Source organism: Saccostrea cucullata, unplaced genomic scaffold, assembly GCF_032062105.1.
Source record: "Saccostrea cucullata isolate Sc308-1 unplaced genomic scaffold, CSIRO_AGI_Scuc_v1 ctg130, whole genome shotgun sequence".
In the NCBI taxonomy this organism is placed as follows: domain Eukaryota; kingdom Metazoa; phylum Mollusca; class Bivalvia; order Ostreida; family Ostreidae; genus Saccostrea; species Saccostrea cuccullata.
Genome location: NW_026939106.1, coordinates 770,244 through 796,130, shown reverse-complemented (window position 1 = coordinate 796,130; position 25,887 = coordinate 770,244). Strand labels below are relative to the sequence as shown.

The window sequence follows — 25,887 nt, the reverse complement described above, 5'->3', positions numbered from 1 at the left end:
AACACGATTCGTGAGTATTGACTATTTCAGCTCTGTGTAAACAAAGAAGGATAACTCGAACAACCATTAAAACACGATTAGTGAGTATTTAACCACTTCAGCTCTGTGTAAACAAAGAAGGATAACTCTTATTTTTGAATTTATATTAGATTTTTCATGACTGATACCCCCCCCCCCCCCCATATCATGAGTTACTCTGATCCTGACCATATATCAGTGAATCTACAAAAAGTATTTACTTCCATACAACAATCCTATATAGAACATCTAACGCCACATTATTTTAACCAATCAAATATACACACATGTCCGCCCAATGCTCAGAATTTCGTGTTAAAAAGGGGAAATATTATTTTTAAAATACTAATTCAACAAATATAGTATTTGAATTTCAAATTCAATTTTATTTGGCAAAGGTTTATATTCATTTTTATAGAACAGATCAAACTTTCAAGTTTATGATTCAAATATAATTTATAACCTTTCTTTCTGCAATGTGAACATCTTAAAAGTGTTTTTAAAAAAATGTAGGCATGCATACACCCCCTACTACGAAAGCCCAGAAGGCTCATTCGAGATTCAAAATTCGAGTTTCGAAATTCAAGATTTCAAAAGCGGGTTCAACTTTTGATTACTTCCCTTTGTTACGTTTTTATTGTCAAGAATATAATATATTTATAACAAATGTATCATTTGCTAAAATGATAATGCAAGAAAAAATGTTTTATGTATTAAAACGAAATAAAATTAAAATTTGGATTACATTTTGAAAAATACATATATAATTTTATTTTTCTAATTTTACAAAATAGTAAATACGTATATATGGAATATTATATGGTCTTATCGTTGACTCTCGGAACCAGTAGGTCAACTAATTTTATTTCATCAGATCGTTGCTGATGAGTATGTTGCATTTGATTATAATTTATGAAATGTTATGAGTCCTAACAAATAATTTAGGGGTATATATTTCATTACAATTATAAAGGGTACACTTGTGCAGTGAGACTTGACTGCTGAATCAAACTGTAGCGTTATATAAGGTTTGATAAGAGTATATTTTAGTCTTTGGTCATAAAGCTATGGTTAGAGACTAAAATATAACACCATAACGCTATATAGTTCTGCATCTAATTTAGACTCATCTACTATTTGATATAAGATAAAATAAATGCCGCATTTATTCTAAACATATTGCCAAGCTGTATTGTAGATATAATTTTTAATTAATTCAAGAAATCAAAGCCTTAGATCAAGATATGTAAATGAAAACTTCTTATGCATATTTTTTTTATCAATACTACGTCGTCTTTCATGTTTCAAGTCTTTCAGTGTGTTTGGAAAAATAGGCAAAAGTATTGTTAATCTTTAGACACTTGATTTAACTTATAAATATGTCATCAACCCCGTAAACAAAGTAGACAATACAAAAATATATATATTTCTGATAATGTAATTTATTTAAGAAGCCATTATAAATTGAAGTATATCTTGCTGATCAAAAATCCAATGATTATTTAAATTTCCTTCTAATATATATAACACTCCTTCTTGCATTGTAATTTAATTGAATGGCCTATTTGTTATTTATATATTAAACGATTTCTTGATAGTAAAATCATAATAAAGGGAAGTAATCAAATCTTGAACCCGCTTTTGATTGGTTAATCTGGATCTGTTTCGAATGTCGAATCTCGAATTTTGATATATTTCGAATCTTGAATCAATTTCTGGGCTTTCGTACCCTACTGTCATTTTCCAAGTAATACTGATAAAAATGCTTTGATACCTAAAAACTATCACGAAAATTAAATAAGAAAGGGGGTGAAAAAACTAGATGATTGAATATTGATTCAAACAATGCAAAAAATTTCACAACCTGATTTTCAAAATATATACAGCTTTAAACCGTTTTAAACAAAAGTAAAATTTTGCAATGATTCAAAAATTTTATTTCTGTCACATCTTAAAAGTGTAGATAATAACTTTAGAACACGCTGTTTACGTTCATACTGACATTTTTTGTAATATTGACAAAGATATACGGTAATCTGGTTTTACAAACTTAGAAAAATTTTAATGGGGAAAATACCCAGTGACAATTAATCTCAGTTAGTGAAAGATTTATTTAAGCAATGCAAATATATGCTTGATGTGAAAAAAGGTGCATTGATAAGGACTGTATAAACTTAATGGTTCTGGTACCTCCATAGTAGGTATCGAAACATATCATTCTCTTTTGGCATTGACACCAAAATATTCATACACATCAACCAAAAAAATGCTAAAAATAATTAAACTATTAAGGTAAAAAGGATGTAAATGAAATCTGACAATGAATAAAAAAGATGATAATAATGAGTACATTTCGTTTTGGATTTGAGCAGTCAACAAATTGTAGAAAATCTTTCGTTTTTATTTCAGTTATAAATATATGAACATACTTTACCAAAATCTCAACTGAAAGTCTTTCTTGTCAAATCATGTTTTAAAAGATCCTGGATCTATGAATATTTGTATACAGTTTCATAAAAATTTATAATTATGATTTTTATCTGATTATTTTATTATCAATGTTTATGTACATTTGTCTGAATTTTTCAAAAGAATTTTCAAAGATGTTTTAGAAATATTTTCTTGCGATTGCTAACAGCTTTGTTTTTCTTTCATGATCTTTTCTTAAGTGAAAGATTGTTATATGTATACTTTGGTATATAGTCGTTTGGTTCAAATATTTTTTGTAGTTGCCTTGAGTAAATCCAAGATCTCAAACTTAAATATTGACACAATAAATGAAAAATAGTAGAAACATTTATAAGTACCCTTCATGTTTGCAAAAATACATGTAAATAAGTAATTTTGAAAGGTGTTCCTGTGTAATGTTTATTTTTTCTTTATATTTTGTGAATATGGCGAAAATTCGACAGATGCAGTACAACATTTGTTTTATTTAAAATGGATATTTTCAATATTCAACAAAAAACGTAAACAGACAATAATGAAAGAGGTATAAAAATAAAGGAAAGACTTTACAATAAAATAACAGGAGGTGAAATCAGTGCATGATGTAACATGTAAAAACTGTAAGCCATATCACATCAGCCGAGGAATGTAGAAAAATTGCCGTGTCTTTCAGAGGTTTTGATTCTATTTTCGTTGTTTGGTTGTTGGCTCCTGAAATGCAAAGGTACATTGTATTTACATATATCCGATAAAAACGTCATTCTTACATTGCAAAGATTTCTCTTTCACTAATTCACAATTTTCAAATACCAATGAGTACATGACCAATTAGTACTCATTTTTTCTAACTTTCAATAAGAAGTTATTTCTCTATGCTTTTCGAAAAAATAGATTTTAAGTATCAGCATTGATGTTAAAATTTTCTGGACAAACAATGTTTTAAAGTTAAACAACTAAATTCCAATGATACCTCTTTTTCACTTTCAGACACAAGTTGTTGCATATCTGTTTGTAGGTTTTTTTTTTGTTTTTTTTTTTTTACCTAAAAATTGTCTTATTATAAAAATTGCTGGAATTCTCATATATCTACAGAAGTCAAATAAAGAAATCAAAACTAAATAATACAAAATAATTTGATAAAAAACAAAATCATTAAATTCAAACAAAATTAAAAAAAAAATAATAAATAAAAATTGAAAAATTACTTTTCCCGAAGTATTGATGCATGAATACCTTTTAGGAAACAATTTAACCGTCCACAATAGTATAGTTACCAATTTGATAAATAACATGAAAATGCAAATGTGAATAACAAATTTAACAGCTGTTTTGTCGTCAAATAAACAAAAAACTTGTGTTTTTAACACTTGAAGTTTCAGTATATGAAAGTCCCAACCCCCTGACCTGTGTTGACCTTCAGGTAAATAAAAATTAATATATATTAAATACTGCATTAGTTTTACAAATGTTTGGAAAAGCTCAGTTTTCCGTGGGATTAATTGCAATGTCATTTACAATACCTTTAAATACAATATGTTTCGATTGCAATGAAATTTGTGTATAAAGGAAGCCTGAAGAGGAAGATGCCTACCTCTTTTCACGTTGTATGTTCCTGCTACAAAATAAAAAAATAGTTAACTTAGCAAATTTTTCAAATAAAAGCAATTCAAATTGGCACTTTGAAATCATAATTTACTAAAGTTATTAATAGTTTCTGAACTTACAATTAAATAGAATGTTAATGTTCATAAATCTGCTTTATGCTTTTCGTTCTAAGTAATCGGAGTACAAGTCCTTTCAAAGGCAGATAGCAATGTTAAAATTAAACAAACTTTTCATTGCTTATAACATTGTCCAAAAATTGTATTTTTTAAAAAACCACATTTTGACCCAAACATAGAACCTTCGTTTAACTGAAATCCTGAAATTCATATTTTTATCCTCTTTATCATATATAGTATGTTGTGAGCCCCTGAAAATAGTACTATATATCATTATATTATCAGGAAATTTAAATCATATTTGAAAATTGATTGATACCTAAACCAAAGTGCCCAAAATGCATCTAAGCCTACAAACCTATGAAAATTCAAGAGGGACATGGTGCTTCTTAGTACATTAAGATGAAATGGGAGATAAAATGAGAGATTCCCCCTACATGGTAACCTAACATTAATTGTTATCAATTTCATTAAGATTGTTATGAAATATTCATATTTATAACCTTTACAAGATTTTCCTTCTGTGCAGTTATTCTTCGTTCCACTGAATTCAAACATTAATAATTTGCTTTATCACCTTCAGTACAAAATACATACCATTCAGGACATCTACACGCATTCCTATGGTTAACTGACTAGATGTCCGGCAGACGTAGGTACCTGTGTCCTTCAAAGTTGCATTTGAAATATTAACTGCGCTGCTAAGAGTCTTTGTATGTAAAGATACCCGAGAAGTGATAAGGATACGCCTCCTTGGATCCGTGTATAATTTATTGCCATCTAGAAACCAGTCAATGTGATCTGGAGGATAATCGTTCCCCGTGGCATTACATTCAACGTATATAGACTCCCCTTTTGTAACAAATCTGGTGCCACCAACTTTTATGCCTAAAATAATACAATTTTAAAATCAAATTCGTACTTTGGAATCTCTTCTCTGAAAGAAAAATATCAAAATATTTAATAACCGATTTTTCTGAACATATTCTTATAGCTTAAAATTTTAGCTAAAGCTCAATATTCTGTTCTTTTTAAATATGACCTTCACTTTCCAAAAAAAAGATTAAAAATTAGTATATTAGAATTGTTAATATCTTCTTATATAACTCCATTTGTCAAATAAGAAAGTAGTAGGTGGCGTTAAAAAAAATTGTTTTAACCATTATATAACTGAAATCCTCTACAAAATCCACTTTCCAAGAACTCCTCAGACTTCTGTGTCCGAGTCCTCTATTGGGCTTTAAAAGGAGGTGATGTTCTATAGATGTACATTAATGATTTGGAATTTTGTCCTTAGGACTAAATAAGGGTAAAATAAATATCTTTAATGAAAATTTGATTTTCAAAACTTCTGTTGCATTTTATGCAGTCGTCATTTTTTATCTTTTCTGCTTGCAACAGTTGGATTTTAATTTTTAATTTTTATAACCAAAGGTACATTTTTTTTTTTTTTTTTTTTAAAAAATCTTTCCTCTATCCAGGAGCAAATAAATTAAAAGTAATATACGCTTGTGAATATGTCATATAATTTTTCCCAATAATTGAACAAGTGATGTAGTTTGAAAAAGGATTGAATTGATGATAGATTGTGTACATGAAATGTACGACTATCAATGAAATATAGCGAGATAATGAACAGCTAATATCCGAGCTCAAAAGTCCATTTAACAATACGATGCAAATCAAGGGCAGAGCAAACACAGACCTCTAATATAAGAACTATTTTGGCACCATACGAAGCATGTAGAAGATGCTGGGATTTTTTTTGCATCAGTTATTTAAAAAACATACAAAAAGACAATGGACCAAATCCAAGAAAACCCTTGTTAAGTTTGGTAAGTAGAATCATACAGAGATTAAATGAAAAAATCACCCATTTCCAACCCTTAGAAAAAAAACTTTTTAAAAATATTTTTCAAGGGGTGGGGTGTATAGCAAGACAAAAAATTGATAATTTAAAGGGGGCTGGAACATTGCCACACCCCTCATCAATACCCCCTAATCCCCAAAAAGAAAGAAATCCTATATTCACAGATGAAGAACAACATAAAGACTCTAGAGAAATAAGATAATGGGAGATCTAGAAACATCGTAACATCTGACTATATGAAGATGAGACTTCTGTTCTGATACTAAACGTTAATTGAAAAGGTATGGACGGTTATTACCTAAGTAGTTTATTGAAAACTAAGTGTCAGCATGAACACATTTCTGTTAGATAGCTGGCTTAATTTCTGCTGTGATGATCAAAGGAATTAAATGCGTGTTACATAACTTGCAACATCACACACTATCAATCTATGTATTTAGGGATAAAATCAACATTATAAATATTTATTCGATCATTATCGGATATTCCCAAAACGCAACCTGCTGAATAAAATCAGATCCAATCATATACAAGATGTTGTCATAAAGCAATAAAACCGTGACGCAAGTGGTTGCCTCTAAAAATTATCTTTTGTATTAAGTAACTCGTAAAAAAGTAACATTCCATTATTAACACAACTCAGCATTGTCACATTAAGTATAAAATGCTCAGATGAGTATGCGGCCCTTAGTTATTATATCAGCATTTCATACAATGAATTTTTTTATCAGTCTAAAACTTTAATGAAGTATAAAATCAATAAAAGAAGCTTTAGGAAGTTTTTTGTTTCATATTTCATTTTCAATATTTTATAGATTTTTGAATAGAAAAAGTTTTTATTGCTTATCAGTTATTGACTGGACATTGTATTAAGTGTTCTGAACCATTTTTTTATTGATTTTTTTCCTGATCTCAAATTGACAAAAGGTGAATGTAAGATTCCCAATTAAAATGTATCTTAAGCATATCAGCAATAGTCATCCAAAAAACGATTATCTATTTAGAATACATAATCAATACATTTTAAAAATGATTGATTGAATGATTGATTGATTGATTAATATTGTATGTTGTTTACATCCCATTCGAGAAGTTTCACTCATGCAGAGACGCCATGGTATAGGGCTTCAAATGTTGACCTTTACTCGGCATTCAGGGTCATTGAGCTGTGAGAGATCTTTATCGTTCCAACGCCTGCCGTGACACGGGATCTCGGTTTTTAAGGCCTCATCCGAAGAAAAAGGTGTTTTCACTTTAAGTGCCAAGCGCATGGCGAAGGAACATTTGCTACCATTTTTGAAATAAATTCTGTCCAATTCAGAAACCGCATTTCACAATTACAGGACACAGGTGATTGTATTCCACCTGATAAACTGACCAATGCTTAACTTGCAAGAGGAGTTTCAGGAATAGGATTCAGTAGAATAACGTCATTTATGACCGCCGATTTGCTCTTGAAGTGAGAATTTAGATGAAACAACATTGTTGTGCATCAGTGGGTTGCCATTAATCATATTCCAAAAGATTATTTAATATAGGTTTTAAATTTAAGAGAAATTTAATTTTTTATTAATAAGGAACAAAGAAAAATTAAGAAACCTTACTGTTCATCTTCAGGATCCAAATTATCTTAAACCAAAAGCTGAATTGACTACTATTTTCAAAAAAATGTAAGAGGAGTTTTAAGAAAGAAATTCTTAAAAATCATGTTTTCAACCCCAAACTCTCTTCCTGAACAAAATTATGAAAAACTGCCTAAAATTTCAAAGCAGTAGGGTGAAAAATGAAAAGTAAATTGATGCCTTTATTCAGGTATACTAAAATCGGAACACTGAATATTTGCTTCAATTAACAATCATATGGAGACACCGGTGGAGAGCTGCAAATTTTGTGTATTACTCAATATCCTGTATAGTACACGATTTAATTGATTGTATGTTGTTTAACGACCCTAGAGCAGGCGCTCTAACTCGCTAAATTAACATTTGGAGTTTTTCTAGAGAAAGTATTCTTACTTGGACTTGTATTTATTGACTTCTGATATTAAACCTTAATTGAAAAGGTGTGGACGGTTGTTACCTAGGCAGTTTATTTTGAATCACGTGTCAGCATGAACATATTTCTGATAGATGGCTGACTTTGTTACTGCTGTGATGATCAAAGGAATTAAATGCGTGTTACATAACTTACAATATCACACACTATAATTTAATGTATTTAGGGATGAAATCAACATTATAAATATTTATTCGATCATTGTCGGATATTCCCAAAACGCAACTTGCTGAATAAAATCACATCCAATCACATACGAGGGCTGTTCAATAAATAATGTCTGAACTATATAACATACATTACAGATATCATTTGACATTAAACTTGACTTTCTCTCATTATTGAATCTTTCATGAATTAATAACAGTTTATGTGACCACTTTTCATCACATAGTTTCAACGTGAGAAGCTGGGAAACAAGGGCTTTTCGAGACACTGCATTATAAATGAATGGTAAAGAATCAGTAAACTAGAGTGAAAATAAAAGCTTCATTATAGCTGTCGTTAAACTTGTTAAAAATCCCAAAGAAATATTCACTGAAATATATGACACTTACAGCAACCGATGCCTGTTTTATAGACAAAAGAGCAGGTAAATTTCAATGATCAAAAATTATGTAATGGGCATCAAAAATGGGTACCCTCTTTGCCAACAAAAATTATAACAACTTATGTACTGGTTGCCAAATTTCAACAAATAATATTTGATGATGTATGATTGACTTTAAGACACATAGCAAATTTGATAGACATCATATCGGGAGCAGTTTACACTGTTTTTTAGAAACGTTTGACGGCAAAAAAGCTTGGTACTCAAAGGTCACCCTATATTTTGAAAAATGAGTGAAAACGACAGCGTATACGAAATTCTTAACAATTATTTTAAAATATCAGTAATTTTAGTTATCCACGTTTGTTTTATTTTTAAATAGATATTGGAACATGAATCTATTGATTAAAACCCTCAAAACAAAATTTACCATAAAATCTACTTGATAAAAACAGCGAATTATTGATTCAGAGCATAGAGACAGATTTATATGTAAATTTCTTAAAAATTCGTGGTATTGTTGTTCAAATTCGTATTCGGAGAGACAGTTTAATTTCTGTTACATAACTTTTTTTGCAAAAAAATCAAAAGGTTTATTAGAGGAAGGACACACACTACATTGAATTTCTTCAATGTATTTAAAGGGGTTTTCGAAATTAATGTTTTTTCACATTAACAATTAAATTTTTACCTTTTGACTTGTTTCTATTTTCAAACTTGAAAAAAACAGCTTTCAGAGGGAAGAAACAAGTCCGGGAAATCATTGGATGCCATTTTCCAGTATACAATACCCAAAAATGAGTTCTAACAACAATCAGAAATTGGATAAAAAATGTTAATTTTATTAAAAGAGATTAATTAGTAAAATCATGAAGACTAAAACATTGAAAAGCGTCTTTTGCTTCTTTCTGAGCACCGAGGACATTATTTATTGAACAGCCCTCGTACAAGATGTTGTCATAAAGCAATAAAACCGTGACGCAAGTGGTTGCCTTTAAAAATTCTCTTTTGTATTTAGTTACTCATAAAAAAGTAACACTCCATCATTAACACAATTAACCATTATTACATTAAGTATAAAATGCTCAGATGAGTATGTGGCCCCTAGTTCTCTTATGTTAGCATTTCATACAATGAATTTTTTTATCAGTCTAAAACCTTGATGAAGTCTAAAATTTATCAAAGAAGCTTTAGGAAGAGGTTTTTATTGTTTCAAAAACCATTATTAATATCTCATAGATTTCTGAATAGAGAAAAAGTTTTTATTGGTTATCGATTGTTGATTGGACATTGTATTAAGTGTTCTGAACCATTTTTTCTATTGATTTTTTTTTCTGATCTCAAATTGTCAAAATGTGAATGTAAGATTCCTAATTAAACTGTATCGTAAGCATATCAGTAACAGTCATTCAGTTATCTATTTAGGATACATCATCAATTACATATAAAAAAAAATGATTGATTGATTGATTGATTGATTGATTGTATGTTGTTTACGTCCCATTCGAGAAATTTTCACTCCTGCAGAGACCTCACCATGAAGGGCTTCAAATGTTGAACTTTAATGGCATTCAGGGCCATTGAGCAGTGAGGGATCTTTATCGTGCCAACGCCTGTCGTGACACGGGACCTTGGATTTTAAGGACTCATTCGGAGGATATGCAACTTTAACTTTAAGTGCCCATCGCATTTTTTAAAATGAATTTCGTCCACTGGAAAAATAAAAGAGTAGTTCTTGAAACTTGGTTCTTGTCCCTGGGTGTAAAGAAATAAATTCCGAAGCTTCATAGCACAATAACAGGACACAGATTATTGTGTTCCACAGGATAAATTTACTACTGATTAGCTTCTAGAGGAGTTTCAGGTATAGGATTTTGTAGAAAAGCTTCATTCTATACCGCAAATTTGTCCCTGAAGTGAGAATTTAGATTAAACAGCCTTATTGTGCATCAATGGGATGCCATGCATCATATTCAAAAAGATGACATGATACAGATTTTAAATGTAAGAGAAATTTTTTTCAAAGAAAAGAAGTTTTTCGATTCCCAATTGTTCCAAAGGAGGCAATATAAATTCTGAAACCTTACGGCTCATCTTCAGGACCCTAACAGTTTTAAACAAAAACCCAAAGGACCCAAACAGTCTTTAACAAAAAATTGAATTGACTACCGGTACTTTTAAAAAATAATGCAAGAGGGGTTTGAGATAGGAAATTCTCATAAAAAAACATAAGTTTTTCAACCCCCAATTCTCTCCTAGAATGACTCAAAATTATGAGGATATTTTCTGTTGAAAAGTTCAGACGAAAAGGAGAAAAAAGAAAATGTAATTTGCTGCGTTTATTCGTGTACTGAATTCAGAACACTGAATAATTATTTTTACATGCCTGTTTAAGGGTAATGTTAAAATTCTATAGAAGTTTTTTTTTTTTTTTTTTTTTATTTTTTTTTTTTTTTGATTTCATGTAGAGTGAAGAAACGCTAGAAATAAAATTTTAAGTTCTTGTAAAGAAAGAACTCTTACCTGGATTTGTATCTATTGACTCTTCTGAAAAATAAAATATTAGAGAATGAATAAAACAGAAAAACAGAATTATAGTTTTTAAGGATTTTTTATTACTATATAATTATACCTGCCATGAAAAATAAATTAATTGTGAAATCAAGAACTTTGGACTTAGATATTTAGCCTAGCAGCTAGGCTATGATTTTAAACACGGCTCTTGTACTATTAAATTATAACAAACTAGCCTAGCGACTAAGCTTATCCCTATAATTTTGAACATAGCGTCTGTTATCATAAGCTATAGCAATCTAGCCTGATAGTAAGACTAGCAGCTATGATCTTCAATGTAGCCTTGGTATAATCAGCTATCACACTCAAATTCCTTGATTTTTGGACGTTTTTCTCTTTAAGGATCATATTTCATGCATTGAAAAGAGAAAAAAAAATGGGATCGTTAGACGACCATAGATATCTACCTATGACATTTAATGTGACTTTTTGTCGAAGTTGCTGACGATGTTTGAGGCTAAGTTGACATTCGTAAGTTCCACTGTCTTGAAGTCTGGTATTTCTGATGTATAAATTCCACTGTTTACTAAGAGGATCATGTTGACTGGCAAACCTCGTGTCTGTCACGAATCTTTTAGCTCCAGATATGATAGGTGTTATATAAGGCATTTTTCTCCATGTGACCTGAGATGTTAACTGTATTTTAACATAAGACAATAAGAAGCTATGGAAAATCTTACATATCGTTGTAAGATCTATAGATGGCAGAAACAGATTGAGAAAATATATTGTTGCTTCTTCCAGTTAACCAGTTACAAATGAAAATATATGTAGAGAAAACACTAACTGTCTTTTGACAATATATAGTTTGATTGATTTAAGAAGTATCTTATTAAAATCAGACTCTATAGATCCGCGCCGTATGCATTCTGGGACAAGAGAGTATATGGCGCGGATATAGGAAGTCTGTTTTTAATTAGATTGTATGTAGAGCTCACATGTAACATTCTTTCTTTGTAATTTTTCAGAATGCAACATATGATATTCATATACGTACATGTCTTGTACCGAGGTTAGCAACAGCGCACTTCAAAATGGCTGGAGATCCACGTTCTACCGTTACGTTTTCAGGAGTGCTGAGAAAGTAGGGATCAGGAGCCAAATCCTGCCAACCTGCAAAACACATTATTCCGATATAATGTATTATACAAATGTACAAGAGGACTTGTTTGAAATCTCCACCTACACGTTTTGAGCAAATTATCTTTAACCGAATTTCTTACTTCTTTGATTTATAACCAAGTCTTTTTAAACTGCCTGAAAAACGTTGTTTCATGAATCTAATATATTAACATTTAATGGAAAATGATACCTTCGTTTCCAAAATTGTTATTTCAATAAGAATTTAAACCATTGTAAATAAAATTGCCAGGAAATATAAATAGTTATTTGATATAAATTGTGCATATCTAAATTGTGATTTTGAAGAGGTGGGTTTAATACACAGCATAACTAATATCAATCTGTTCGCTGGGGATTTTTTTGATAAACCAATGCAATATTAAGTTACAAATAATTAACTCTTTACATCTCTATTCTTGTGATTTGCATATGATGAACAAACATGTAATCCACCCACAAACGTTTTAAAGAAAATTTAATTCAGCAACAATTTCATCAAAGCCCATGGGTCTTTAGGTCAAATGACGATGGTTCAGACATTTTTACCTTGGATTTTTTCTGGTCTCCTGATATTAAAAATTCCTTTTGTTATAGTAAACTTGAAACAATAGCTTATAATTTTTGCTCTTAAAAAAGTAATAAAATGACATTAATTTTAAACAAAATGTATAAAAAGAAGTTTAGGGACGACTTCCTTATACTGAACTTCTACGAATGACCTCATTGTTACAAAGAATGAAATACGGAGATCAAACGGTAATCAATCTCAAATTCCATTATAACAATATAAATCGAAATCAGAGCACACACAAACCTCTAAAGACATCAGAGGTGGGATCAGGTGCCATGAGAAAGTAAACATCCCCATGTCACATACACCCACTCTGTGCTCCTTGTCTTGGTCGGAAAAGTAAAAATAAAATCCGTAGACAGTTCAGCGTGTAAATAGTTACCTCTTTTGCGTATCAATTCAACCAAGAGACGTAAACCCAATATGTAATTATGAAGGGCATTTTGCTGCTTAAATAAGGGAAGTTGTCATAAAGATTTCCTGTTAGGTAACTATTGACGTCTTTTCTAGTACATTCAAATATGAAATCGATGTGTCAGACTAGGTCGTATCTTATATTTTAGATTCACTGAGATATGTCGAGTCGACATATGAATGGAATGCTAGTAAAATAATTATAGATAATACGTCGTCGAAATATCTTGATGTCGAATTGAAGGCCGTGGAGTTTTTTTCCTCTCATATTTAAGTTTTAGAATGAATTCTGTGTTAAGTCAGTATTTATAAACTTTTATCCTTACATGGTAACGTCCAAGGACTGTATTAGATCCTGAATAGTATAAACCTAAATCTATCATTTAGTCCACCCCAATGTTGACCGACATTTTTGCATACAAATTGTTCGGCGATTATTTCACACTGAGTTGTCCACAGACTTTTCCGTTTGTCCAGTAATGACGAGGGGTATCGGTTAACAGGGGATGCTTAATTCTCTATGGCTCTTTATCCCACCTCTGATGTTTGCCCTGCTCCAGTTTTGTATTGTTTCAATGACCTCTTGAGCTTTATTACAGATCGTTATTTTCATTTTTCATCCTAAAACCTTTTTGGCAGATGCTATATTACTCTTATACATGAGAGTATAAGGTTAATGGAAAATTTCTGCTAAAGCAATCATGGCATGATGTAAGATTAAATTAATACTATATCTAGAAAATCTGACATAGATACGAAACTAACACATACAGAACTTTCCAAGCCACCTATTGGCGTTAACATATTCACCATAACAGTGAAATAACGCTTTATTTTTGACACGAAAACATTCTCGATTTCATCCAAACAGCCCATCTGGACAATGCCGAAAAGCCATTATAGCTAGGTCGATGACGTTTTTGCATCAAAATATTGCGTGATATCATTATTATATCTGAACTTACTTAAGTCTGTTCTTTTCCTAATTCTTTCCTGGTAAAGATCTACAGTGGTTGTGGTTTGAAAGTTTTTGTTTTTGGGTACATGCTGATCAGAGCGATTTTTTTTCAAGTAAAGTTTGAGGAAATGATTTCTAATAAAAAGGTTATAAAGCATTGAAACGAAAATTCATTTAGTATTACACCCCATCTCCCCAGCTATAGACCCATCCCGATTCCACTCATTTGTACCATAAAATATTTCTAATTTCAGGCTTTAAGAGATCGGTGTTGTAGCTGCTAAACTGTGGCTCTCCGAAAAGTAATTATTTCTGGTTGTCCATCACATTTTTTCAAACCAGCGACCTACTGATCAACAGCTAAATTGGAGTGAGAATTAAAAAGCATGGTGATAATTTATAGATGCACATGTTTTGATTTCCCTCGGTATTTAAAGGTCTACGAATTATCACAAAAACGGATTCAACCTATAGTCACCGTAATATACAATCAAAATGTTGTTGCCATTTCTGTTTTGGGAATTTTGGGTCTCGGAATTTTACGAAAACGAGATTTTGAATTGTATCTTTTTGACAGATAACATTCTCTGATTTACAAAAAAACATTTCAACATATATTTTTTTAATCTAATTTATTTTTTGCATTGTCTTCGTTTTAAATCGTATATAATTAAATATTTTTTTATTAAATTGGTTTTATTTGTGCATTATCATTTATATTTGTCTGACACATCTGTTTCATATTTGGATATTTTACTTTAAAAAGACGTTAATGGTAATCTAAAAACCAAGCTCTATGATAAACGTGATGTCTTTAACTTTTCAATCGTCAACTTCCCTTACTTATGCAGCAATATACCTTCATCACCCGCAAACAGTTTTTATCAAACAGTTGATTCGATACACAAGAGCATGTTCTACGTATGTACAATTTCTAAAACGAGGTAAATTGTTGACAAACAAGTTGATGAAACAAGAAAATCACCAGCCCCGTTTAAAGTCATCATTTTGTAAGTTCTATGGTTGATACAATGACATTGTCAGTTGATCATTGATTTAAATGCTGACTGACGTTTTTCATATTAATTGTTAGTCCATTATTTACAATATATAAAAAATGACGAAAAAAAACTTGTTAAAATTTCACCAGAAAATGCATGAAAAAATACGAGCACACCGTGGGTGTGAAAAAATACATTGATTATCTAGGGTTTTTTGTTTAAATTATATAATTCATTGTTGAAAATACTTTGCTTTGTGCTTCTATGGTTAAATCAGAAATTTAATTGTTATGTAAATCAATTTGTCTGTTTTTCTGCATTTAAGTTAAATATATGTCACAATTACTTTGCGTTATAATGGGACCACAATATTTATTGGTTAAGTTATCACAATTTTTTTAATATTTTTTTATTAATATAGGAATTTTTTGATATTTTGTTAAGGTCAAAGTGACTCAGTGGTCATTGTGGTCCACGTGCCACTTGTTCTAGAAAACATAGCTTCTTAATCGAGGTCAAGCCAAAGTTGCGCATTGATGTTATCATTTATTAATGATAGAATTGCAGTGATCAGACGTAAAAATTAACAAAAGAACTTATTCCCAACTGTATGTGAGGGCACATTTTTGTTATCATAAACAAATCCCCCTATCTCATAAATCAGAATGTTCCACATAAATGCCATCTTCACTTATGTTATAGCACTGCAACAGCAACGTGTTCTTTCGCGTACATCTTTATGATTATAGTTCTTTGCCACCATACTTGTTCTGGGTTGTTTTATCTAAGAGATAGTGCAAACCAAAGGGCACATGCAATTAACAACAATTCTTTTCAAACTCTATCTACTGCTATAAGTTCTGTCAGCTAGGGTTGACGCTCGACGCTTCTGTTAGTACATATGGAACGCCAAATTAACATATATTATTCAAATATTTCAACCTGTCTTCAAATCAATTGTACCTATCTTCAAATCAATTGTACCTATCTTTAAATAAATTAAAGATGGATTTGATTCAATTACACCTTCTTTAATTTATTTGAAGATATGTGTAATTGATTAAAAGATACTGAAGATAGGTACAAATGCCACGAATTGATAAGTAAAATTAATTTAAAGATAGGTACAATTGAATTGAATCTTTAATTGTAAAGATACTGACAATTACAACTTCCATTACTTTCAAGTTTCCCGCGTGTTCAATTCGGTGTTTGAGGGAGCTTTCATTCCTTTCAGGTCGCCCGCGTGGCGCAGTGGTTAAGGAGAGTCGCGAAGTAAGGAGTTGATCCTTACGTCGCGGGTTCGAATCCCGCGTGGGACGTGGAGACCGGTCCTTCGGATGAGACCGTATAAACCGAGGTCCCGTGTCGCAGTAGGTACTGGCACGAAAAAGATCCCACTCTGCTCAATGGCCTTGAGTGCCGAGTATAGGACAAAATTTGCAGCTCTCCATCGGCAAGTGGTGGCGTCTCTATATGAGTGAAAATTTATCTTTAAAAAAAGAGAGCTAGCGCCGTAGCAATTTTTAAACAATATACAATCAATCAATCAATCATTACTTTCAATAACAGAAAAAGAATATAACCTACGTATAATTGAATTAAACCTTTCTTAAAATCCTTTGTTGATATGTTTCAAATGTATCTATCATCATATCAACTGTACTTATCTTTAAATGAATTGAAGATAGGTAAAATTCAATTGAATTTATCTTTAAAGAATTGAAGATGGGAATATATAATTCAATTGAACATATCTTTAACTGAATTAAAGATACATGTAGGTGCACTTTATCTAAACCTAGCTTTTATTATTTAGAGAAAAGTATATTATTTAGACCTATTTTAAATTCAATTGTACCTATCTTCAATTCATTTACAGATAGTTACAAGTATTTGAAGATAGGTACAATTATTTAAAAATAGGTTCAAATATTTGAATATATGTTAATTTGGCGTTCCATATGTACGTGTTCGTCTACAGTTGCTTCGGGCTAAAAACAAGTCAATACAATGACAAGACAGTGCTGAATTGTGAGACTGTTGGATACAATGGTGTCTATATACAGAGCATTAGCACAGAGTTATAACCGTAAAAATAAAGTAGAAAACTGTGGCGCAAAAACTGAAGGCGTTAAACAATATACAATCAATCAATCATTACTTTCAATAGCAGAAAAATAATCTTACCTACGTATAATTGAATTAAACCTTTCTTCAAATCCTTTGTTGAAATGTTTCAATTTATCATAAATCAACTAGGGTTTCTTTAAATGAATTCGATATATCATAAATCCTGTCTTTAAAGAATGTTTTGACAACTGGCATACCTTCAATTGAATTAAAAATACATGTAGGTGTACTTTATTTAAACCTTTTATTATTGCACACAAAGGATATTAATACTTTTTTAAATTTAATTGTACCCCTAATTCATTCAAAAGCGGGAGGGTATTTAAAAATAGGTTCAAATCTTTGACTATATGTTAATTTGGCGTTCCATATGTACGTGTTCTTCTGCAGTGTGCTTCGGGCTAAAAGCAAGTCAATATAGAATGCTGTTACGCTTTGGGGTACCCATCTCTTATCCGCAACTCCTCTCATACCACCGAAGGAAATTTAATGAAACTTTCATAAAATATTTATTACATATTGCCATTGTACACCTCCTATTTTACTTTTTGATCTGACATATATTTTGGATTTTTCAGATAAATCATGGACACTGCCATTTTATTCATATGGGAGGCGGGGGGATCATTTAGTGATATATTGCTCAAAGTACCTCTTTTTAAAAAAAAAAAGAATGAAGGGTTAAAATGACTCAGGTGAGCATTGTGGTCCATAATGTCTTTTCACAAATTTTATTTAAAAATAAAATTTATAACCGTTATCGAGGTCAAGCAAAAGTTGTACATCGGCGTAATCATTTATTAATGATAGAAATAGTTATTAATGACAGAAAATACAGTTATTATAGATAACTTTTTTCTCTCTATTCTATTCCCAACTGTACGTGAGGTCATATTTTTTGCTATAATAAACAAATCCCCTATCTAATAAATCAGAATGTTCCACATAAATGTCATATTCATTTGTTTTCTTGGAGAGTTACAGCAACATGTTTCTTCGCCTACATCTCGATTATTATAATTCTTTGCCACCATACTCGTTTGGGTTGTTTTATCTCAAACAAAAGGACACTTGCAATTAACAACAATTCTTTTCATACTCTATCACTTGCTGTACTTCTGTCAGTAAGGGTCAACGCCCAAAGCTTGTTCATGGGCTTGAGGTGGGGATTTACCGTACATGTAGGTCTTATTGAGTTGTTAAAAGTGTGTTTAGGAGCGTATTATGTAACTGTAAAATAAAGAACAGTTAAGAGACTGTTGAATACAGAAGAGGACTTTAGAGACAGAGCATAAGCGCAGGGCCATACCGTGAATATACTGTAGATAACAGTGGTTAAATCAAAGTTGACCTAAATTTATTACAATTGGAAATTGATTTTGCCAACGAATGAAGAATTTGTCTCGGCACTTTCTAAACATTGACAGTCTAAGTCTGATATATAAATCATGATGTACATTTTCGTCAACTTCTGGCCGAGGAGACAGTTGGTATGCAGCGGAATCCTGGAAGTCGCCAAAATGCGCGTCACTCGTACTGAACATCAAGATATGTTTTTCTTTAAACGGGGTGCATCAAGAATGATAATAGTGATAACTTCCAGATGCTAACCACTAAGGAGCCTAGTTGCACACAGATTACAAGATATAATTTTTTTTACTTATCATGATGCCGACTGCTTAAGTATTGTGACATAATATTAATGTCACTGATAATTTTCCCAAGAGTATACAGATTTAGTGATATGCATCATTTTGTCGTGTGTTTAACTACCTTAAAGTTCAATGAATATTTTAGATAGTTTCAATGTATAAATTTTATGTTTTATCAGTAAAGTTATTACTGAAAAAAATCAAGAGCAAAATTTTTCAGAAGTGGATGATAGTGAGATAGTAAAAAGTAAGTGTGTGTAGTACTAAGAAAATCGGGAAGGGGGTGGGTTAGTACGAACTTTTTATCGAAGACTGAATACCCTTCACCTCAATAATTCGTACATAAAAGAATGGATGAGAGAATAAAGTATACGTATTTATAGCTCATTTTAAGGATGGTAGGTCTTAACCCTACAACTTTCACCAGGAGGGAGTCAAGCAGGGAATCACAAAACTTAGGTTGACCCCTTTGCGCCAGAATTGTTTGTGCTCTTTGTCGGAAACCAACGTTTTGACTACGTTTCGTTTCTTTTCTTCATCACCCAATGACGGAGAGAGAAACGTAGCGTAATCAACCGTGAGTTTCCGACGATGGTTTTATGCTTAGTTTGGTTTATTTTGGCAAAATTCTTTAGAAGTAGTGAAGAATATATGAATTCAATTGAAACATAAGGCAGTACACGGCTTGACGAACGCCGAACATTTAGATCAGAAAAGTTCACGACTGGTTTAATTAAATAAATAAATTAAAAAGATAAATCGTACATACCTTCAGTGTTGTCGGTACAGAATAGAATAAAAGCCGTTACCAATCTGTAGTACCAAAGTAATGGTATTTTAAGTTCTGAAATGAAACAAAAATTTGAAAACTAAAGTAAATAACTGAAATTTTCAATTAGTGAGTAACATTGACTTCCTATAAATTAGAAATATACATCTTTAAAACTAATTCATTGTATGAAAATTTAATTGAATGTTCATTTCTGCGCTATTATTCCATGAATACCTCAGGGAAGGTTTGTTAGTGCTCTTGATGATTCTAGAAATGAAGAACTTAAGTGATTCCATCTTATAACAATTATTTCATAATTACTAGGTCCCATTAGATGGGCTTTGCAATTAAAATTGACTAATTATTTGAATCCTCAACACATGAATGCTGCATGGAAAGTTTTATGATAGCTGACACGCGTACGGTGGTTCATAAGAAGAAAACGAAGAAAGGTTAACAAATGAGACTAACGCAATAAATAATTGACAAACTTTGATCTCAGAAGCTCACTTGAGCCTTTAGTTCACTCGGGTTAATGATTTCTACAACATCAAACAAACAATTTCTTCTATATTGCATGAAGAAAACCTGATTGTGGTAAGGTATTGGAAAGACACTTTTGATGCGTTCTATACTTGCTCTTAATGAGCTATTCCTTTTTTCATGGCAAGGGCACCTATAGAACATCCCCTCGCAAAGAGCATCTAAAAATCAAGACAGCATTCGACAACCATCCCGAAGCAAAATACATCACTTCCGTTCCGTACAGAACTTTACTACGAACAAACACACACACGATTGCGTTACTACTAGGTATATCCCCTGCAACTCTCAGGCTAAGGGATAACATAATTCTGACAATCGGATCACACTCGCCCTTTTCCGTGGCCTTTATTTGCAGTTACGGAAATGATTGAGTAGCTATAATTGTTGTATAGGATTTCTCTCCTTCCCTTCTTTTGAGGGAAATGGTGTAAATTCCTTAGGTTTTTTCTATTTTCATTGAAAGTCCAAAAGAAATTCTTATGCAAATGATATAAAGGCATACATATATAAAACTGAAATATCTATCATCATTATTAATTTCATCATTATTAATTCATGCCTCAAATTTCTTTGAAAAAAAAATCAAATTAATCTTCGAACAACCCAGACCAAAATAATTATAATATCTCGATCAGCAAGTGATCTTTGAGAAAAAAAGTAAATGTCTCCATAATAATATATCATAAATTCGCTAATATGTTCTTGAGCTACCGGGATAAGTAAAATGAATTCCAAAGTTAATCTTGATGAATTATTAATAAGAAACAGAAGGATGAACGGTGGGAACAAGAATTTCAGTGAAAGACGAATGACCTATATAAAAACATGCAGGTGGGGGAAAAAATCACACACGTCATACAAGCTAAAAAGAATTCTTCCCTGCAGTGGCAAAATCATGCTTTTACTTGACAAAAATTTTACTTCGCATACATTCATGCTTTTATAGTTCAAATCAGTAAAATTTCAGTATTGTGAAAGTATTCTCGACTGAATTGTTCTACAAAAAGTTCATTTTTTTTATTTGGCAGAGGGAGGGGCCACAATAAGGAATAATTGTCGTTCACTTTATACCATTTCTGGGCTTGTTATGAATTGCAATTTCTTATGGCAGAATTATTTCCAATCGGTGGCTTTTGCAAATAAGAATGTCTTTCATTGAACTTTTGCATGATCAAGTTAGTTAGGCAAATTAGATGGTTTTTAGCAAAATAAAACATTTTTTATTAGATAAACCATCCTTTGCTATTAGTCTCTTTGTATCCATCAAGTGAATTGTCCATATCCTTTTCAAAGATTTTCAAAGAAAGCAGCTGTCTCGATAATCATTAGTTTATCTGCAGCAAATTTATCAATAAATGTTTTAGGGGCGAACTTATGTCCAATTTCTCTAGGCTATCAAGCACAAAACACGCAATATTCGATTATGGTCATAGTTTATATATAGGTTGTACAGATATAAGCGGCCTCACTTCTCTCTGTAACAAACCAATTGACTCGGAAGTATAGTCTGACAGTGATATACGTGTATATGTCATCCGATGAAGAAATCTAACACCCACATAATATATACATTTTAGTTTTATTCAAAATTCGTAATAAGAAATACGACTGTTGTATATTAGTAAGTAAAAAATCTAGTAATTTATTTATTTAATTTGCAGTTTTCACACAGAAATTATGAAACCGAAATCAATATATGACCAATAATACTACACAGGGCACTGGATGGTTACGATGATTGCATATTATTAGGTTGGCTGAAGGTTAAACTTACCGCATAACCAGCTGTCCAACATTAATTTTATATGCACAGTAAATATAGAAATAATTTTAAAAGCATATGTAATCAACGCTTTTTTTTTATTCTAACGTTTCATGTTGAATTTATGTTAAAGTTATAATTCTACACTAAACAAAATTGGAATTATTTTGATTAATATTATTTTTTGGCTTTATTAAGTATTTGAAAAGTTTAAAGCCCATGAGTACATTCTGTACTTTGATTTTCTATTGTATATCCTGCTCCATATTTTGAATATTTCTAATTTATTCTCTTTGTCTAGAGTTTGACAACATTTTTCACTCCCATTTACCCTTCCTATAATATCATAAACAATGTGTATTTACACGCAAATGGTATGGGGGCTGCCCCTCCCCCTTTTTCAAAACATTTATTTTTTTTAAATTGGATCCTTCCCTCAAAAACTACTGACATAAACTCTGAGGAAGTGATTTGTTTCTTTGATTTCACCCAAACTGTAGAATGCGCGTTTCGGTTGGCATGGAAGTCCAAGCAAACTGGCACTGTAACTCGTCAATTTCAAGGTTAATTCGCATACCAAAAATTCATGTCAATAAATGCCACTTGTAAAGATATAGAGAAAAAAGGCGGGAAGAGGGGAACAGACGGACGGACAGGAAACTTACAGTCGGCTCTAGTTTCATCGGTGGGGGACTAATAAATGTCTAATAAATCTAGATGCTTATCTGATTGATGTCTCGTAAAAATTGCAAGAATGATGCTTATCGAATTAGATATCGGCATCTTCAGCTAACTTTTCTGTAGATCCCGTAGCTCTTACACGTAGATCTTTCAACCATATACATGTAACTAAACATGCATTTTTTTCTTTTCCACTTTTCTACTTCCCATAAGATTTATGGGAAGTAAAATGGAAAAAAAGTCAATTCTTTTCTTCTTGGTGTAGTCTTTCAAGACATCGTATATTTATCACAAAACACATTCGAAAGATTTTATTTTTATGAATTTAATTACGCGAGATCTACTCGAAAAAAATTAATTCTCGCGTATATTTGTTTTATCAAATTTTATATATTCTCTCATGAAAATTAAGTGTCGGAAAAAACGGGAATATATTATTATTAATCTACTGATTTGATAAAATTAATTCGATTTTATTATGAAATTAACAGGGACTTGTAGGTAGTTCCATCTGAATCATATGAAGAAATTGTACAAGATCTGAACAAAGATTGGTTATTTCCAAATCTCACATGAAACCAGGAATTAAAAATTCAAATTGAAGACATGCTAGTATTCCCTAAATTTTAATGATAGCTATCTATATATATACGTAGAAAACCGGTATGATGCAACAATAAGATCTATAATTTTTCCCCCTATTTTTTTTTCCAACTGAACCCCATCGCCAGGTCACAATTTATAATTTTTATCAAATCAGTTCAGTCAGATTCAGATCCTATAAATGCATGACATCAAACACAGGGAAACTTAATCTAATATCCCTAAAAAACAGGCACTGGATTTACATGCTTATTTAATTTGCATATTATTAACGTTCTGGGAAATTTCATACCACAACTAAACAAATTGAAGCATTAGCAATGTGTGTCTTTTTCATTAGAAATACATGCACTTACATCATATTAAATTTCATTTCTTTTCATATCAAGCTTCAAGATAATTTTCATTTTTTTGGGGGGGGGGGGGGGGGGAGTTGTTGAATTTTTAAAAATAAATATAGCACATTTTAAAATTGAAGTCCACATCAGTAAGGTATAGAATGTGCCAGATACCAATAGATGGAATCATTAAAACGAGAAAAGGAAACATTTGTAAACTTAAAAAGAAAATACTAGTTTTACTGACATTATCCCTATCGGAGATCCATTATTTGGATCTTAAAAGATTATTGGAGTGTCTCAATATTTTCATTTCAAAAAAATCGCCGAAAGTTTAATGCCGAAACTTAAGACAAGAGTTGCTTTATAACGAGAAGCACAGTAGAATAATAAGGTACAAGATTGAATAAAAATGTACATGTCCATGGGTTTATGTAGACCATTGAATCCAATTTTAGACCCGAACCCCCGCTCTAACCTGCTTGATTTATGTTTATTGAGAATGGTTTTGGCATGGATTGGCTGATGGTCGCAAAATCATATCAAAGCAGACCATTATTCTTAATCTCTTCAACTCTTCGTGGAATGAATTTGGCTGCATGTTGCCTATGAACTTTTAAAAAGGTGTTTAAAGCTTAGCTGTTGCTTATGGTGAGGGATTATTTCATTATAGATTGACGCAAGGTCATTTTTCAAAGGTCAAAGTCATCGAAAAATGTCTGGGTTAAAATTCTGGAAGGCTTGGTAAAAATAAATTTAAAATTTAAAGAGATGCTGTTAGCTCATATATTTGTTTCACTATCTAGGTTCAAGGTCAAATATTTGAGGTCAAGGTCACGGGACAATTTTATAGATATATGATATCATATGTACATATGATAAAATTCAGCTATTTTTAAATTAATTAGGGCATTCAAGTGGATATTAAAATTCTATAGGTTCAAAATTCTAATATAGTAAAATATTTTTAATCAATTTTATGACTAATGAGTACATTAATACATCTGACTGAAATTAAAAGGCATATGAGTATTTGAATTCAATCCATGTCAGTTTGGTTTTTAAGAATAGGATATAAGTTTTGATGGCTCTGGATGGCATCACATGGGTTTAGCTTAGACTTGTTACTTCGCGATTTCTATATGTATAATATTTAAAAAAAAAAACTATGCAGGGGGATAGCTTCGGAATTAGTTATAAATATATAAGGAGGGAAAGTGGAACCATTCTTCATTAAAAAAAAAATAGAGGAACAGTTAATTTTCAGTGGTAATCATCTTCTCTAGGGGTGGTGAAAATTTGATCAAAGAATCACACGAATTAGTTTAATGAGCTGTGCTTCATAATATTAACGTCCAGTGTAAACATAATTCTAGTCACTATACATCAAATTCTCCTACAGGACAAAACAAATTCCCTGGATAACCCTATTTTCTATCCAATTGAAAATATCGATTGTAAACAGATGCAAAATGAGGTTTTTCGGGTTCCTCATTTTACGTCAACAAAGCGTTCTTAAATATTTGATACGGTTCATTTTGGTGTTGCATACAGGCGCATTAGCTATAACTAGTTACTTCCTTGGGAGAAACTTTATTGATAAATTGATTAGGGAATATATAACAAAGAGATGATAATTTTCTCTAGATCATGAAACTTTCACATAGCTTAACGCTCTCTCTCTCTCTCTCTCTCTCTCTCTCTCTCTCTCTCTCTCTCTCTCTCCTTACCCATTAGTAAGATATATCCCATTTATCATAGAAGTCACATTGAAAAATTATCGTCGCCGTTTTCTACAGTGCGGTAATCAGTCTTAGATAACACAAAATAAAAAATCACACAATTAAATACTGAAAAGTTGCTGGCACTAAAAAATGAATTCAACAGTAAAATAACAATTACACATCCCCTCATCAGAAGCACGGCTCATATGATCCAGCTTTCATCTCAATAAGTTCAGTTTGGCGTTGTGTGTAGTTCTTAATGGTTTGTGACATGCAACGCTTCTCCGTCGAGGAGTTCAGTATGTAATTTTAGGATGCGTCTGATCGCTTGCCACTCGCTGTGCTAAATATTTTTTTTCAGTAAGTTGGGGGCT

General features: G+C 31.4%; 1 protein-coding gene across 2 annotated transcripts; it reads right to left on the bottom strand.

The window, feature by feature from the left end:
- Nucleotides 1–2,111: 2,111 nt before the first annotated feature.
- On the bottom strand, nucleotides 2,112–25,887 carry LOC134252242 (lachesin-like). 2 transcript variants are annotated; one of them, XM_062734668.1, is made up of 8 exons: nucleotides 25,520–25,887; nucleotides 19,857–19,931; nucleotides 12,234–12,349; nucleotides 11,644–11,872; nucleotides 11,186–11,209; nucleotides 4,785–5,075; nucleotides 4,058–4,081; nucleotides 2,112–3,177 (listed from the first exon to the last, which is right to left on the bottom strand). In XM_062734668.1, the coding sequence occupies exons 1-8, from the start codon at nucleotides 25,539–25,541 to the stop codon at nucleotides 3,059–3,061; spliced, it is 900 nt and encodes a 299-aa protein (XP_062590652.1). In that variant the 5' UTR covers nucleotides 25,542–25,887; the 3' UTR covers nucleotides 2,112–3,058. The 2 variants fall into 2 exon arrangements, with proteins under 2 accessions (XP_062590652.1, XP_062590653.1); XM_062734669.1 differs by having other exon boundaries at nucleotides 11,644–11,860; nucleotides 25,520–25,878.

Excerpts from the sequence above, each read along its gene's own strand:
- LOC134252242 (XM_062734668.1), bottom strand. The coding sequence starts at position 25,541 with ATGGGATATATCTTACTAATGG. Across the intron at positions 19,932-25,519 it reads GGGATATATCTTACTAATGG|AACTTAAAATACCATTACTT; the intron begins GTAAGGAGAGAG and ends GTTTCATTTCAG. Across the intron at positions 5,076-11,185 it reads GTCAATAGATACAAATCCAG|GCATAAAAGTTGGTGGCACC; the intron begins GTAAGAGTTCTT and ends GTATTATTTTAG.